This window comes from Pseudopipra pipra, chromosome 2 (genome assembly GCF_036250125.1).
Source record: "Pseudopipra pipra isolate bDixPip1 chromosome 2, bDixPip1.hap1, whole genome shotgun sequence".
Taxonomy (NCBI): Eukaryota; Metazoa; Chordata; class Aves; order Passeriformes; family Pipridae; genus Pseudopipra; species Pseudopipra pipra.
In genome coordinates, this window is record NC_087550.1 from 103,909,319 (window position 1) to 103,923,245 (window position 13,927).

The 13,927-nt window shown below is 37.0% G+C and overlaps 1 protein-coding gene across 11 annotated transcripts in view; it reads right to left on the reverse strand.

Annotated features, from left to right (window-relative positions):
- The window catches only part of SH3KBP1 (SH3 domain containing kinase binding protein 1), a 217,967-nt gene that overhangs the window by 95,523 nt on the left and 108,517 nt on the right, over positions 1 to 13,927 (reverse strand). For 8 of the 11 annotated variants that reach the window (XR_010428559.1, XR_010428564.1, XR_010428562.1 and 5 more), the window contains 2 exons: positions 9,166 to 9,289; positions 4,297 to 4,371 (listed from right to left, as the gene is read on the reverse strand). Coding sequence is in view for 4 of the 11 variants with exons in the window: in XM_064646750.1 (XP_064502820.1) it covers positions 4,297 to 4,371; positions 9,166 to 9,289 (199 nt within the window). In the remaining 7 variants the exon portion in view is untranslated. Of the gene's footprint in view, positions 1 to 4,296; positions 4,372 to 8,602; positions 8,721 to 9,165; positions 9,291 to 13,927 lie in introns of those variants that run through there. The other 3 variants (XR_010428560.1, XM_064646752.1, XR_010428563.1) reach the window with 2 other exon arrangements.

Below are 13,927 nucleotides of genomic sequence, written 5' to 3' on the forward strand. Positions count from 1 at the left end.
TTAAAGGTTAATAAATTCATGCTTTCAAAAAACAAATTTATGCTTCTTTACCAGGAGTGGTTATACATGTACAAATTGCTGAGGCAGATTATCTCAGTATTAGTCATTATTTGTTATTCTCAGTCATATTCCTTGAAAAAACATAACTGTGTCAGCTAAATATTTTGTCATTTGCTTTCAGCGTGTTCATTTTCCTTTGCACAACAGTTCTTGCCACATAAGTAACAGCCCCAAGACTTTTATGCTTGCACAGGTAATCATGCAGGGAAAAGGGGAGTGGTGTCCAGCACCACGCAGCAGCATGCATTAAGGGCCACGCAGCGCAAGCATCTTCTGCAGCAGGAACACAGAGCCATCAGTACGGGAGCTGGTGGCTTCACCTCATCCCAGCCACCTCCCCGAGTACTGTAAGAGCAAATAGGAACAACCACTCATTCAGGAGTTCTACAATTGTACCATCATTGTCTTCATTTTGGAAGCACTTTTTTCACCACCCTCACTAAGTACAGGAACATGTCATTACACAGGAAAGGACAGTGACTACAGGCGATAGGATTCTTTACCGGCCACTCACCAAACACCGGTCTTTGGTGAGACTCATGAAAAATTGGTAATGGGAATCAAAATCAACAGAAGGACTTAATGTGTTTCACCCCAGTCAATATAATGCTTCCACACACCACCCCCAATCCCTCGCCATCTGTACATTCATTCTCCAGAAAACAGGATGCTTACTTTTAATCATAAAAATTTCCCTCACCCAATTTTATCACTGTTCGTTCTCAGATGTTATTTTTCATTGTAGTAGCTGTGTATTTGATATATGCTCTTCTTTGCAAGCAAGTTGTAAGAAGCTGAGGTGGAACACAAAATTGTAACTGTCCTCTTTTCAGAACTGTTAAAATCCACATTTGGGTTTCTCATTTAACTCTGCTCACATTCAGACACTCCTAAATGGGGTTTATAACATCATAAGTACATAAATCATACTGATTTATCAGAAGTCTGACCAGCCATAATTCCACAAGGATTAAGGGGAGGGTAAAAAAAAAAAAGAAGAAAAAAAAGTGGTGGAGCAAAAGAAAACACAAAACACAATTAAGGTTACTCACGAATACTTCTGTTTCAACGATCCTGTCTCATCTTCTTCCATTATATCTAATATCTATTACTGACAGCATTGTGGATCCACATATAAGGAAAGAGAGGCAAATATTTGTCAAATCAAGCATTTTATCTGCACTGTTCCTCAGTTATTGCATCTTTGAAGAAAAAGAAAGTGAAGCAAGAAAGAGAAAGTAAATCAGTAAACCCCAAAAAATTAGAAATCCAATAAGCGTTTTTCGTGGAGGTGCAAGAAAGTTGCAGGATGAGAGAAAAGAGGGCTGTGATCAACAAAATGACAAGTAAGGAATTTTTTTATTGCTGCGTGTCTCTCTTCACCCAGCATATGCAGTAGCAAAGATTTTCTGACAGCAGGTTGATAAGCAGAATGCCAAGGAGCTGGAATTGTTGCTGAGCAGAGCCTGCCATACCTAATGACCAAAAAGCCATGTCAGCATATGAAGGCGAGGCCGGGTGTTTATGCAGCAGACAATCTTGCGTATCCCAGTGAAGGTATCTCTAGAAGCAGCTCCACACTAATTGAACAGCTACTACAGGCCTTTGTTAAGTAAGAAAATTTCTTTTAAACAGAGCAATTGGGAAATGGCTTTCAAAATAAACGTATTTAGCACTAAGCATGTGTTTGTAAAGTAAAAGCTCTAAGCTTGATTCAAAAGCTGAGCAACGCTTCATGCAGTGTGATACAAGTGAATTCAAGCACCCTTTCAGCATAACTAATCTGAAGTTATGAATTGACTTGAGCTTAATTTATGGAGAAATCAGAAAGCTGAAATTAGAGCAGCTATGGGTTGTTTTAAACAGACATCCCTAAATGAAAACAATTCTGTTGAACGCCTCCAAATGGTTTTCACTGGAGACATAACCACGTGGATATTTGCCTAAAAGTATGGACCACAGATCAGATATGAAATGGAAGGACCTGGTCACATCATCAGTCGGGATGTGTTCTTCCTGCTCAGGAAGAACACGATGAGTATGCAGGAAGTGAGCTGTCAACAGAGCAGGAAGAATAAGGAACCCTTCTTTTCTATGTTAGTTTAGGAGAGAACATCTCTAATAGTAACAACAGTGCCAACCCTTGTTTTGTCTAAAACTTCCAGATGGACTTCCTGATGACCTGATTTTGAGTATTGCCCACTCCTCAGTCCCAGTTCCAACTCAGTAAGCAACAAACAGGCCACAAGTGTATCTGGATATCTGGCCTTCTGAGATGCAGTTTTATGGAGAAAGCAACATACCTCTGCAGCATGAAAAAACATGCAACTCTCAACCAAACGCTAGGGAAGGTAGTATTAAACAAGATATCTTTCATCATCTAAACAAAGCTTAGACAGGTGTGTGCCCCAAGTAATGTGAGACAATCTACCATGGGTTAAGCTGTCTTCTTGCAGCTGGTTATCAAGTATTCCTGTAGACACCTATCCAATCCTGCACTCCGAAATTAATTCGATGAAATTTATTTTCTGTGACATGGCACAACCATGGGCTGCTATGATTAACAAGGAGAACTAAATGCAGAGCTCTAGCAGAACTGGAAAGGTGACTGAATTCCTCCTGACCACTTACGCTCACCCTAAATGACTTAAGAAAAGGGGAGGGGTGATTTGACTCTTAATGAAAAATTTGCTGGGCATGGAGAGCAGGTTTCTGGAAAACCTTGAAAGGTAATCCCCAGGAAGATTGTGAAATTAAAGGCTTCAAAGGCAGACCCTGCATCTGACTTGAAGCTTGATCCTAAAGTCAGAAGTCAAGCATACTGGAGATTTACTTCATAAATTCTTATTATATTCATCGGATAGGTGGATTAGAGAACCTGATGGTCTAAGAACTCTGCAAAAAGCATGAAATTTGAGTGATTCATAAGCAGTCATGAAGACTATAAAGTGAGAAACAGCAAAAAAATCTGAAGACCACCAGCCACATGGTCTGCTCCATCCACGGCAAGAGCTTGGTTGGAAGCTTGAGAAGAGCTGCAAAATGAATTCCAGTAGACAGAGAGATAATTATCCATGAGGAAATAATCAGAGTTGCATACAATCACCGAGATTTTTGTTCAAAAAAATAAAAGATCAGGTTTTGTTAAAAAAAAAAAAAAAGGTGTAAGCGCAAATATCAGAATAGAATAATATCACTACAGCTGCTTCATCCTTTGCAGTGGATGTGCATAAGCTCTCAGAGGTAGGAGAACAAACACTCCCAGCCAGAAAGGAGAAAGAAGGGTAGCACAGCTTGGATCTTCTCAAGAAAAAGCTCTCTGGGACAAAAGCAGATGCCACAGCCAGCACAAAATCCTCTCACTGGAAGACAGGACTGAACACTTTGTACTTAGTCACGCTGAATGTGACTCAGTAGGATCTCTTCCTGCTAGATTTTTCAACGAGGAAGCAGCTGGAAAGACAGATTTCTGTCTTCCTTGCTTCCTCTGTCTTGCATCTGATCTAACCATCCTCTCTTTTTCTGTATTAACAGGGCAGTAAAAGCACATTAATAGCAGGATGTGCCCTTCTTCTAAAAGGCAGAAGGCAAAAACCTGAATGTGAAATGAAAATATCTTTTACTCTCCCTTAGCAGGAAAAATGTCTCAGCCAAAATGCTGTGAGTAATAACTGTCAAAGACAGAATGCCAAATGAAGAGCATGCAGTAAATTAAAAACTAAAAAAAATCCCAACAAAACAAAACAAACAAAAAACCCCAACAAAACCCAAAACAAACCAAACCCCACAATGTCCTCTAAGAAAAGCAAAGCATATTTTATGAATTCAGCAATCACAATGGGAACTTTATTTTTAGAGCAGAAGAACTTTTAATTCAAAGATTGGTGGTTATTACCAACAGTCTTCTTGTTTCAGGTGGCTAAAGGGATGGGACTAAATGTCCTTAATTTCAATCCATAGCTGAGATTCAAACATCCAATGTAATTCACGCTTTACTGTGGGCTTACACACATACATTATACAGACACAGAACATACACATGCACAGAAGGAACAGGTGCATTCTCATTGCATTAAGGCAATTCATCAGCAGCAAACTGACTTTAGCTTACAGACAGATATATATGCATGTAGAGTAGCCATAAGTGAGTAGCAGTGGCACATTTTACAAGTGTAGATAAATCAAACAAGTACAGAGGACTAAAGCTATTGCTTGTTGATTTTGAAACACACTCACTGTTATAACGTCTGTAGCTGTCAATCTTTGCCGGTACCACTCTGTACAGTATTGTCCCTTCAAAGGCAGATTTTCCTGACAGCAGGCAAGAGAAGGAAAGACGGAAAAGAAAAGAGAAGGGGCAGGGTGGGGGTAAGGAGATCGAATGGTGGTAAAAAGAAGGGAAAGGAAGACGTTTTAATCTGTATTTTCAGTCACTAACATTTTTAAAGCCTCATTAGCAAAACAACGAGAATATTAACAAAAGTATCTGATTGTACATGAAGTTAAAATATTGTTACTGCATGTATGTCAGATAAAATAATCTCATGATTTTGCTAAAGCTGTTCTTTACAGTGTCCAACAGAATGCATTTTTCTTAGGTTTTGTCTGTTGTCCATCAAGTTGTGAGTCTTGCAAACAAAATTATTTGTCTGTTTTATGCAGTCTCCTCAAAGAGCACAGGGGAATCCTGAAAAAATATCATTACTGCACTGCAATGATGTACTCACAGTGGCTCAACATTCCTGATGCAGATGCACTGCACTTGAACAAGCACAGCTGACATCCAAACAGGGCAATGAAATACTCACATATCTCTAGTGTACCAGGATGCTGTGAGCATCAGAAATACTGAGTCTTTCCAAGATGACTTATTAGAAATATTTTGTAGATGGGAGAACAGTTTTTGTACATGGTCTTAAGCAATGCCTACTGAAAGGGATAGGACGCTAAAACCCGAATAAATCAGTTTTTCACCAACAGCTTAATCAGGTGCTTGACTTGGCACACATTAACAAAAATAATAAAATACTAAAATTTAAAGAGAAAACAGCAAAACAACAAAAAATAAATCCCACTTCCCATCTTACATATTTAAGATAACATTTTTATAACAAAAACTATTAATTTCTTATTGGGTGAGTTTTGGTTTTTTTTTTTCATTGCTACTGAGATAACTCATGCTCTGATATTTAGAAAACAAAATTCAAGTGAAGGTAAAGGAATAAGCAGCTGAGATATTTTGTGTGTTGGGTTTTTTTTAAAGACGAGGTACCCAGGCAAGCCCAAAATTATACCAATGCTGGCTTGTTGCCAATCTCCCCTACATTACCAGCAAGAAAATTAACGTCTTCAGTAAAATTTTATTGCAAAATAGCCAGTATATGGGAATTGTCCCAAGACAGAACCACACCCATTTTGATACCAAAAATGTGTATTTTTTTTTTCTCCTCTATATCATTCTGTTGGACTTTCACAAAATAAAAAGCTATACTCATTTATGTATTATAAAAAGCTGTTCCTTTGTTTTGTTCTTGCAGTTTAATTAATAACAAAAGGTTTTCATTTTTACATGATGAAAGTAAATGAAGTAAAAAAGCCACAAATCCATCTTTTCACTTTGTTTTTACAAGATACCATTAAAAGAATATTATTAAAACAGTCAAACAACAATCAACCCATTGCTAAGAGAAATGTATGTTAAGTTTCATGACACTGTGGAGAGCCAAAGAGACAACAATGGAAATCTAAAGTTTTAAGAACTCAGGATAGAGGAGGTTGTCTGACTAAAGCATCAGCTGATGAGTCTGTCATCAGTTCTAACTCTTCTCAGTGGCCATCACTAACAGGTTCTAAAATTAGTTGATATGTACCATGAGGCCGGGTTGTACCTGAACAAACACATACAAGAGACAGCAAGATATAAAAGGTCACCTTTAAATGCTGTCATGACATTGTCATGAACATGCTACATGCTTTTTGAAATAACCTCCTTAATAATTAATTGTGATTATCTCAAATAGAATTTATTTGACTACATGTCATTTTGTTGCTTCTCGACAGGCTGCAATGACAAGAAACGGTATTGAAAATAGTCTTAAAATTAATACTAGATCTCTGAGAAATCTAGAAATTAATCTTATCATTCATGTATCTATTTAATATAGTAATAAAATTATAATGTATACTTCTGTTCATGCTGTAACTGTTGGTCAAAGAAAAGCAATGTTTTAATTTAAGAGCATGCTTTAAAAGACAAGGAACTGCTGTTTACTCTAAGAGTACCTGATCATGTCCATCACAAAACATGCCTTTGAAGACAAAAAAATTTGGCAGTCACTTTACAGCTGGGATAAATACTTTAAAATCAAACAAGCCAACCTTCAAATATTTGGATCTTGTAACAGTCTTGCTTTCCAATCTGCTGAGCACTCACTATCTGAGGGAAGGCACAGGTTCCTAACCCTTCCAAGTTAAGGGGAAAGTTAAGTCCCACTGTCAGGATTCAGAAATATTTGGGCACTTCCAAATTAGCCTCAGGCATTTTCAAAATAGGAAATTTTTGCTCTGAAGAAACTTCTGAGGTTACTCTATGGCAGAGCATGAAAAGAAACCAAGATAATTTCTTCTGGCCATTTACTCTGATCTGCCGTAAAATTTACATGAACCCAACAAGATCAATAAAATCAAACAACATTCTCCCCATTTGGCCTGGTGTAGATTGTAACAGAAGGGCAGAGAAAAATGTGTTTTTATTAACCTTATTCCTAAAAAGCCAAGTTATATATTTTTTCTCTTCCACATTTCTGTGCAGAACCTCAGTGACTGCCCCAGGTTCTTGTTCAATGTGTTGGCATAGCCCCTCGCACCTGAGTGCCATAATCTAGAATTTCTGTTCAAATCCTGTGATACAGATGTATTCAAACAAAGTTTCCAGAGAAACAAAAAGGAGTTATTGCAGATTTGAAGTGCTGTCATGTCTTGTGATCCATGGAGGAAGGAGACGATCTAGAGGCATGAATATACACCCTTTTGAGATGTTACCCTGAGCATTTTGACAGTAATACTAACCTGATGCTCAAATCTTTCAGGGTTTACTTGTTCATTTTTTATTTTACCATGTTTTCAGAATAAGCACAGATACTTGGAATGAGATTATCATTCCTAGTCAGTTGCATAAACTCACTGAAATTTTTGCAATCTCATTATAGAGATTTTCAAATGCAGATAGTCAGTGTATCTGAACTGAGCCTCATGAAGCACCATGTGGTAGAGAGCAACACCTGTATCAATTACATAAACCACATCAACAACTGAGTTGATGCATAGTTCCCATAATTCTTCTAAGGGAATGTAATTATTAAATCTGTGGTTTTACTTGAAGAAAAATAAGTAAAAAAGCATTAAAATCCCCATAATAATCTCAAAATTCCAAGAGTCCCAGTCTCTCTTTCAGGAGGTTTACAGTGTTCTTCTGTTTTATAGGTGTATCTAATAGCTCCTAATAACACATCATCTTACTTACCCATAAAACACCTCCAAAGAATTAAATTAAATACAAGAAAGACGAAAATCCATCTCTCAACTGTATTTACCTTCAGTTTATTTAAAGAGACAAAACCAATCTGTGTTACTGCTATCTTCTCCATACAAGTATCACAGCTTTGGATTCCACTGACAGTTGGAACCAGCACACAAAACTGAGTTTGAATAAAGCATGTGCCATAATGGACATCAATAGCTAATGCTTTGTGGCTGCTCTGGCACACTCCAATGTATGTTTTGTTAAAAGCCACTTTAGAGATGCTTATTATAAAGTAAATATTACTTTATAATGGAACATTCATTCATTCATGTAGATAAAACTGGGGCATTCCTTCCTGAACAGTATCACCTACTTTGTTCATTTATTTAGTACCAAACACTACAGACTTTAGCAGGACTGACCACAAGACTGGGTCACCAGTGCCCATTCACACACGAAGAGGTGCTCCATTACAAAAACAATATAAAAATTTTTCATCAATGCAAAAGTCAGGTTTTTTAGAATCTTACTTCTTTGGCATGAAATAAAGACAATACATTTGCCTTAACTGGAAAAATGAGGAAAAAGAAGGAAGTATTATAATTTTCTACCTCTTACGGACAGCATGAACTATAAAGGCTTTGGTAAATTTCAGATGAGATGAGCTTACAAAGATGTTGATAGTTCTTTGACTTTTGCTTGTTCAGAGATCTCAGAAGAACACTACATAGCAATGGATATGTGCTGAAAATAGGAAGACTTTGGCAAGTATTGTGTAATTAGCCTGAAATATGCAAATACAATCGACTTTTTCACTAAAGATTCAGAATCGACCAATGAATTAGGAACCAAAAAGAGTATCTGCTTAAAGAACATAAAAAACCATGAAGAATAACAACTTTCCATTTCATATAACAGCACACTTTTGGCTCAGGTTATTCTCCAAGGGAAGTTATAAATAGGACAACCCACTACCATGCTTATACTATTGCAAACTTAGTTACCAAACATGCTTTTCACCTGCAGCAGTACTGGCCCACTGTAAATGAGAGAACAAAGTCCATGTCCCAGTTCTGGCCTTTTTCCCCTTGGCTGCTGGGGCAGTGGCTGTCGGAGGTGATAGTAACATGCTCAGTACCTGGAGGGAAAAAGTGCCGCATGTCCCACACCAATAATTATGAATCCTTAAATCTACTGGAGTTATTATAGAAGGCATGGCACTTTAATCCCTCGCTTAAATAAGCACAGCCACTTTGTAGATGTTTGGTTACTTTCCATGTCCAAAGTCCCTTTTAATTAGTTTTGAAATACAAATTCAATATTCATCATTGCCTTCTCTTTTTTTGATCTGTTGCGGCTCAGGGAGTCTTTAACACAGCTCAGGGAGCATTGGCAATATTGCAACTCAGGTAGCTCTGCAAGTACACACTTATCATCATATCTGACCCTTTCAGCATAAATTAAGAACAATGGCATTCAAAAACACTTCCAAGCAAGAGATAAGAATGTGCTATCCTATCAAGGTGTTATGGGGTAAAGACACAGGCGTACATACAGAACATCAATAATAATTTTTTCCTTACTTGACTTTACTTGCTCTTCTTGTGCTATTCCAACATCATCAGAATCAGACAGCTCCTTTATGAAGTTGGAAGGAAACATGCCAGTCTTTCCATTGAGTATTCCTTCCCACCAGCCCTCTTCCACCTGCACCAAGACAAAAATAAAAAAAAGGGGGTTTAATATAAGCAACACTTTGCTGAGTTATGTTATATACGTTCAATAAATAACAGTAATGACTCTGAACAGTTTATATTAATTTCAGGTATCAGGAGCACATGGCATAGGCTCTAAGCCAGAACATCTCTCTTTTTTTTTGATAAGTGAAAACAAGAAAGATGCATGAGCCCATCTGTAAATGTCATCAGTGCTGACAGCAGTCAGAAGCATGGATGAGCATTAAATAAAAGGATAAAAGAACAACTAGAGAGCATACAGTGTCTCTACATTTCGATTTTTATGGCTGTCCATTCAATCACTAAATTTTCCATGCAAACTGTATGACTATTCAAGACAATCTTAATGGACGTGTTTTGCAGATTCTGAGTTTGAATTCCCTAAGTAATCAAAGGTGAAAGAGAAATATCCATGAAAAGCTACTCAGAGAATCTAAACTAGGTATCTTAAATAATATGAATATTCCTGCCTTCTCCATCAAAATCTGAAGTTCTGTGTTGTAAAAATTAAGAATGTTGCTACTTCATTAATCTGTTAATGTAAGAAATCTGTGGAGAACAAAGAACAGTGCTAATGAATATTTGACTCTAGATTTACAAAGAAGTACTGATATACATAATGATGGTTTGAGAAGGAGGAGGGACACCCCCTAGACACTAGCCAAATCCCAAGAGGAAAATATCACTTTAAAATTACAAACTCCCTCCTGTATAACCCATTCAGCATTGAACGGCAGTGTCAGGCAGTGAAATGACAGCCCTCAGAAAACAGATGCCTTTAGGTTATAATGGGACAGCAAGAAACAACTTATTAAATGCATCAGCTAAACACATCCTTGATAGGGAAATATTTTTCATCTGTCAGACACTGTCCTTTCACCAAAAAAGATGACAGGGGAGGACAGTGTCAATCTGTGACACATCAGCCTCCAATAAAGTTTGACACATCTCTTTCCTGCCTACCTTCCCCCCACAATTATGAAAATAGAAAGTCAACTGAAATAGAAAGGCTGAGGGTGTTCCTGTTTACTGTTAAAAAAAAGAACTCCACATTTTAAATGAAATTAGTTAATTATTACAGAAAAAAAGTCCATTTCCTATCACTTATCTGTGAAAAACTCGAGTTCTTAGAAAAGAAATCTCTTAATAATACAACCAAATATTTCCCAAAAATATGGAGGAATGTATGCATTTCTTTCAACTTAGTCACACATACAATTTCCCTACAAAACCTCACATTTCTTGTTGTCTTGAGTTGAATTTTTGTTTTAATTTGAAAGGAGTTCAGACCAGACTTTCATTTAATCTCAGTACCTGTCCCTGACAAAATTTGCCCTCCCTCCACCACCACCCCCTCAGCTCATCAGTAATCATGATGAGCTCCAGCATAACTCTGGGAGTTATCTTGCACTTCTTATTATCTTGCTGTAAATTCAGAAGATAGAATACATATATATCACTCAATCACTTCAGTGAGGTGGAGATTTTTCACATTATAGTATCAAAGTCTCTAAAAAGTAATATTCCCTTTCTTCTCTCCAGACCAATAATAAACAATATGTAAAACTGACACTGCATGACACACAACACTTAGTAGATAAATTATATATCTACACATATATATGTACAAATTATATATCTAAATAAAATATGATATAAATATTATATACCCATAAAAATATGATATCTTGGTATACAGAAAATAGATAATATGGCCAAGACTCTTTCAGCAATAAAATATTTCCATTTTTCTAATGCAGTATTCCCAGATGGCCATACTGAGTAGAGCTAAACATCAAACCATAACTGCATTAGCAGATTGACCAGTAGATTAATCAGAGGATTTACACAGTTCCCAAGATCCTTGCTTTGCAAGATGCTGAGATTATTTGACACAAGTAATGTGACCAATATAATCCAGTTTCATCTCTTCCTCAAGTGATTTTCACCTGCTTACTTCTTCCAGGGTAACACTTCACAGTTTCCTTACAGTTCACATTAGCACTCTTCATGTGGCATGTTGATGTATGGATCCCTATATATGTGTATAGAAATATACATATATACAAAGATCTTTAGACAGGTAAATCTGAACTGGATGTGAATATACTCACAGCATTCATTATCTTATTGTAAGTTTTCCATCTGACTGAAAAATTAATTGCCTGAGAATACCATGTTGTATTCAATAATTCTACAACTTCAGAAAAAAATCTAAAGCCAAACCTAGATTTTTTTCCACAAGAAAATGCAGAATCATGTTAGCAAGATATCAGAGGTTCAGGTCAAACTGCATCTCCCAAAGATTTAGTAGGAAATTTTCACCAAAAACATCAAAAGCTTTAAGTATTTTTAAACACTATAGCTACCTGCAACATAACTTTAAGCCTCAAAACAGCAGCTAGAGATAAATCCCTGCAATAGAAAACACTAAAATGCCTCTAGGATTTAGTTATCCCAAACTGGGGCAGTCCATTACCATATGGTTTGAAAAGTTGCAATAATTCACAGCCAATAAAACCTTTTAAATGAAAATCCATTATTCATGGGGGTAATCCGTCTGGAGGCACGAGCTCAATAAAATTTGTTGCCATGCTATTATAACAAAGTGCTTTCAGAATTTATACATCTAGGTCCTGATTTATGCCCAGCATTCACGTGCTGAACCAAACAATCTAAAAAGAGAAGGATTTCATTTAGCAGTCCATGTCCCTATGCTGGATAAGAAGTTCTAGGATTCATAATATTCTACACACCAACTGTAAGATCAGCCTGCAAATGAAGTGGTTTTTTTTTAATTCATAAGAAGGATCTTTCCAATCTGCCAAATGTAAGCAGATACAGCTAGAGATATTTTTAAGTTATGTTTTCAGTGTGTTTTATCTGTTCACTGCCTTTTGGAGAGGCGTGGCTCATCCTCATCTTGCCAAGCCCGTAGGCTGCCGGTACTGTCACACCACATATGGGAATATGACTGAAGATACTTCATTACTTTGTATATTTAGGAGGTAACAACAACATGCACTCAACTGCAACTCAGTCAATGCCATGCATGGGGCAGGGACAGATGCAATATGCAATCTAACACTTGGATGTGACTGAATGAGATACAAATGAACAACGTCACCAGAGAATGGTTCATCAGCTCTAGAGAAATTCATCCCATTAAGAAGCCTGGCCTTTGGGATTTAATCTATATAATAATTATGCGACACTCAAATGTTCTTCCAGTATTGTTGGGCTTTAGTTGTTTTAAATTTTCAATGAGGAAAGAATATTTGTGCTTTGGTTGTAATTTAATTACTCAACCACTAGAGCCTTTTTTAATGTAAATGAGCTTTTTTGTAAACTATAAACCAAATATAGATGAAAATAATTTGAAATATACTGTTTTACTTCATGAGAAAGTAAATGTTTAATCAAATTGTGAGATCCCAGCACACAATAACAACCCAGACTACAAAGACAGTACAAGGCTGTAATAGTTAATTTTACTTAAAAGTAATAATATCAATAAGAAATAATAAATCAAGTACTCAAAATAGATACCATGGAAGTGGACAGACAGGAAAATACCAGAGAATTATATGAGTGAGGCATTCAGGCAAACAAACACGAAGTTCTCCTAAGGATATACAGAGGCCAGGACACTAAGCTGCTTAGAAAATAACAAAAATTTATTGAAATCAGCCTATTTCCATGCTTAAAGTAAAAAAAAAAAAGAAAAGGATAGCATTTCAAGCCTTCAAGCAAATATAATAATTCTATTTCAGACCAGGAATATGGTTTTATTCTGTAACTGTAAAGCAACCAAAGAGAACAAAATCACTTTAGTAGGTCACTAGGACGACAAGATTAAGATAATCCAAAAGTGAGGACACCTTACATTTTACGTTCTTCAGGTTTTCCCTTCACTGCCAATACAATCTGCAACATCCCCCTTCAAAGAAAGAAAGGTCATCCTGACTTGCAGTGCAACAAACCTTTGCTGCTACAAGCCTTAGAAGCACCTTCTCTTGAGAGAACCGAGGGGCCACCCCTGTAACTCCAGGACAGGAGATCCCAAACCAGCAGGAAATGCTGAGGCCAACTACCAGCAGCTGCTTGCCAGAATGTCTAAGACTGCCCCAGCTGCTTGCTTACACCTTGCTATATAATTAATAGGCTAAAGTTGTTAAATGATTAAAATGTTCAGCTCCTTGGAATCACTGACCTAAAGTGTATTTCCAATAAATTCCTGTATTGGCTCATTCCACAGGATTTTCTAAAACCTGAAGCTTTGCCTATTGGGCTGACAGACTACTTACAGGTTAGCCAGGGCAGATGAGGGAGGCTCTGAGTCAGGAAAGGTTTCAGACGGAAGAAAGTCTCCCTGGATCATAACAAAGTTTTTCTGGACTATTAAAACCAAAACATAGTCCCAGGAACAAAAGCAATGCCAGAGGCAGGCAACAGGAAGGAGAGAAGCCCAAGGTCAACAAATTTTCTTTTGCTTTGAGAGAACTAGAGTACAGAAAGCAAAGGAAAAAGCTCCCTTAGTTTATAAATTCTAACGGAAAATCGTGAGCTCAAAGGACAAAAGCAATCATACGTTGAAAGGAAATTAAAA